At 33.7% G+C, this 4,093-nt stretch overlaps 1 protein-coding gene across 1 annotated transcript; it reads left to right on the top strand.

Moving 5' to 3' along the window:
- The first annotated feature begins 301 nt into the window (after positions 1 to 301).
- LOC109341064 (tripartite motif-containing protein 66-like) lies at positions 302 to 3,310 on the top strand. Its single transcript, XM_019578864.1, has 6 exons — positions 302 to 471; positions 517 to 788; positions 1,511 to 1,633; positions 2,390 to 2,619; positions 3,060 to 3,084; positions 3,126 to 3,310. Coding segments are annotated over exons 1-5 (744 nt in total). The 5' UTR covers positions 302 to 353; the 3' UTR covers positions 3,061 to 3,084; positions 3,126 to 3,310.
- Positions 3,311 to 4,093: the final 783 nt, after the last annotated feature.

Below are 4,093 nucleotides of genomic sequence, written 5' to 3'. Positions count from 1 at the left end.
CCTATATATTAATAGTGTATAAATTTTATATAATAGTATATAATAGTGTATAAATTTTATATAATAGTATATAATATTTTCGTGTTGTGTAACCCATTTGTTTGAATAGCATATCTTCTATATTTAGATGTGTACCAAATCATATATATTTTTATTTTAATTGGTGAAAAAGTATATATTTAATTATACTTTACCTTTTTTGAATAAGAGAAGATGAAGTTGTAAACCCTTTGAGACAGCTTTTAACAGGTATAATACAGTGTACAGCAAACCATGGTTAGCTTAATGCCTTAATCAACAAGCTTTTCACAGGTATAAATACTTGAACCAGTTCACATCTAATTCTCATAACAATGGAGTTCAATCACCACCATCACCATCACCACCACCACAAACACCACGACGAGCATGAAGAAATAAACCACCCTCCACCAGGACTCACCCACCCTCACCCTCACCCTCCACCACCAGTCCCCCATTACCCTCCACCAGAACTCGCCTCCCATTACCCTCCACCATACGCAGCCCCGGTTTTCACTCAACCAGCTCCTTCTCCATATCCTCCTGCATATCCTCCTGCATATCCTTCACCATATCCTCCTGCTGATGTGACCCAATACCCTCCTCGTCCTGCTTATGTTGACCTTATCACCCATGCAAGTGTCCCTGATGATCTCTTGAGCAAACCCACTTTCAGGATTTTCAGCAAGGCTGGTCCAGATTACTCCCTCAGCATTCGCAACGGTGACATCGTTCTTGCACTCACCAATCCCCAGGATGTGTATCAGGTAATGTCTCTATATTTCAAATTCACTTCAACCCAAATTCCATGCAACTATTTTTTAGTAAATACTCTTATTTGTGTAAAAAAAGAGTGATTGATAAAAACAGTAGCGGGTTCTTAATGCGGTTGCGTGCGTGATTTTTTATGTGATAAAAAAATGTTTTTTGAATTCCATACGTTTAAATAGTCCATTGCAGTGTCACACCGTAACTCCTGTGGATGCGTTTGCATTGCAAATTTACATCTGTTATCACATATCCTATATTTAGTATGTTGTGGTGCTAATGAAAATATGTCACTTAAAAATTTATTATTTTTGTTGTTTTGCTTTATTACTATTGGTTCAACAACTTATTGTATAGGATCTTTGTCATCAGATATATGTTCAATAAATTTAACGTTGGCCCGAGACTAGTTTGATCTGCATTCTATGAGAATGAGAAAATGTTAGAATTTTTCATTATCCTGCCACGGAGTAATTTTTTTGGGGCAAAATTGAGTATTTATTCTTTTATTTTGTGCTTGTAACGATCTATTATCATGTTATTACAACCAGTTCCTGCTCATACATTTATATAATTTCACAATAGAATAGATAGGATCTTTACTCGGAATTAAAACACCAAATATTAGTTCATAACATACCCCAGAGCCAGATGTGATTTTCAGAGATGTGCATGAATTTATTGCATTCTGTTCTTGTAATTGATTTTTGCTTTCTTGCAGCATTGGTACAAGGATCAGAGGTTCAGCACAAGGGTGCAGGATTCAGAGGGGTCCCCTGCTTTTACTCTGATCAACAAAGGCACTGGTGAAGCTATTAAGCATGCCATTGGTTCCACTCAGCCAGTAAGATCTCTTTCGTAAAATTTGAGTAGCACTTTATTTGGATGAAAACGTTTTCCTTTCTCGATTTAGTTTTTATCTAAAGGATGCTACAAATGTATATATGATTATATGTAAGTTGTAACATATACTACAATTTGCTGATTAGTCGCTTGATTTTGGACTATATAAAAAATTTATTGTCATCCAAAAATGTTCAATGTTGTTGAATGATAGCAATAGCCTAATGGCTAACCAAAGAAAGTAGCCATGTTTAGAATATTAATAATGAACAGCAAGTACAGGGACTCGGGCAATTGAATAATCTTACACGAAATCGAAGTTTAATGAAGTGTAATAGTGAAAAGGTCTTGGGGTTCAATTCTTGCACTTTAATTGTGAGGTCATATGTAAGTATCATTATAAGCTATTGTTGAGGCTTATGGTATTTTTTGACCTTGGGATGGGACAACCTCTTCTCCCCTAATCTTTTTTGTATTTAAGAAGAGATTGTTTATCTGTATTCTTTTTGTTCTTTGAAAATTACAGAATTTGATGTACCAAAAAAGTACACAATTTTGTTCTACAATTGTGTGCTCTGAATATTGTTATGGTTGGAATTTTGTGGTTGATTTGTATAACGAGTTATTACATGTTAGATTAGAGTTTTCGCTATAATTTGTTCAGTTTTTTTTAACTGTGAAATCTTTTGGTTGGGAGATCATAGTAATGTTGTATGATATCCACATTCACCCCTCTTACTTGGTCGTGATTTTGTAGATTCGGCTGATACATTACGAACCAGCCGTTCTCGATGTGGAAGTTCTTTGGACTGAGAGTAGGGACCTGGGTGATGGCTATAGAGCTATAAGGAAGGTCGATGATGTTAATCTTAATCTGGATGCTTATCACGGAGATCGATCCTCTGGAGGTGTGCATGAGGGCACCACTGTAGTCCTTTGGGAGTGGAAGGCAGGTGATAACCAGCACTGGAAGATCTTTCCCTTCTGTAAGTTTTCTATCCTGAACACAATAATTAAATTCCTTGCAATCAGCTATTATGCCTGTTCCATTATGTGATGCGGTTGCGTTGTGGCTCATTGCGATTGCATCATTGTGATTCAGCGACAAACCACAATTGCGGTGTGATGCGGTTGCAACGGTCACCGTAACTACAATATTGCGTCAGCATCACGTGATAACATTGATTCCATTCTTTTTTGCAAAAAGTTTATAATTTGGATATTTGCTGTGTCTGTTTTCAAGATTAGTAGTTGTCTAAGGACTATATATGGTTAATGTTCACTATTTGCCCTGTTTATATTATTATCCAAAATATATGGCTGCATCCATATTTCTTAGGAAGGATGTCTGAACAGTTTACAAAATTATTGCTCCTCACATCCTTTAAAGAATGTTACTGATTCTCTATGATGATGCTAAATGCAGGAGTAAGATTGATGGAACTGTCGTGGCTTTGATAGATTGAGGAGACAGGACTTTGGCTCAACTAGATCTTTGTTCGTGGTTTCTGGTTTTTTCAAGCATATAATGGTTTCTGGTGCAGTTAGTGGTACCAGGGAATAAGCAGTAGTTTTTTCATTACAATAAATTATTTTACCTATTTACATTCATGAATGTCAATGGTAAAGTTGTTGTGTACAATTAAACGGGATGCACTTATGCATCTTTGTAACTTTATATGTGAATTGTGAAATGTGAACCATTCCTGTTGTTACATATTCTATACTATATCTTTTATATTATATATATATATTCTCAACTATTGTATATATAAGATAAAATATGGTATAATTAATTTCTATTTTTCTATTTTGTGCTTGACAACATTTTAATTTCTACAAAAATCATATAACATTAAGTAATCATCACTAACATATTAATCATTCATCTCACTTTAAATTGGATATTATAATAGAAATAAAAATAAATAATATAATATACATTTAATATAAAATACATCTAATATAAAAAAATACATAATATATAAAAATTGAATATTTAATAAAAGTAAGATATAACTGGTATATTGTGGTTCCAATGTTTCATTTTCCAGACCACACACGTAATTTTAACCAATGCATAAGGCAATTATTAGCGAATCCATTAGTGTAAAACCTTCATTTGAAAACTAAAGTTGTTGATTCCATTAAATACAATGCATTCAAGGGAAGAATTTGTATGTGTTCCGATTTTAAAATACTTAGCAAAACTTATTTTAAAATACAATGACAAAGTTCATTCACAGTTATTTTTATAAAGGCCGTAAAGAAAGATATATCAACATTCTGCTATTTTACTTCAATAAATTGCAGCATAGTAGATCGTAAAGAAATTGCGTAAATAAGTGATTCATTCTATGTTGACCTTTGTCTATTTCTAAGCTTTATGTGTCTGTTTCTTTAGCTTTCCTTTCAAGAGCTAGCAACAGAAATAACATATTGGTAGAGAAATATCTTTGAT

The sequence above is a fragment of the Lupinus angustifolius genome, unplaced genomic scaffold (assembly GCF_001865875.1).
Source record: "Lupinus angustifolius cultivar Tanjil unplaced genomic scaffold, LupAngTanjil_v1.0 Scaffold_356, whole genome shotgun sequence".
NCBI lineage: Eukaryota > Viridiplantae > Streptophyta > Magnoliopsida > Fabales > Fabaceae > Lupinus > Lupinus angustifolius.
Note: the sequence above shows the minus strand (reverse complement) of the source record. Positions and strands in the feature narration are given on the sequence as shown.

What these genes read in the sequence shown, in the direction of transcription:
- LOC109341064 (XM_019578864.1), top strand. Translation starts at nt 354, where the DNA reads ATGGAGTTCAATCACCACCATCACCATCACCACCACCACAAACACCAC. An exon ending in CCCTCACCCTCCACCACCAG is followed by an intron (nt 472 to 516) that starts TCCCCCATTACC and finishes ATTACCCTCCAC; the next exon opens with CATACGCAGCCCCGGTTTTC. An exon ending in CCATTGGTTCCACTCAGCCA is followed by an intron (nt 1,634 to 2,389) that starts GTAAGATCTCTT and finishes GTGATTTTGTAG; the next exon opens with ATTCGGCTGATACATTACGA.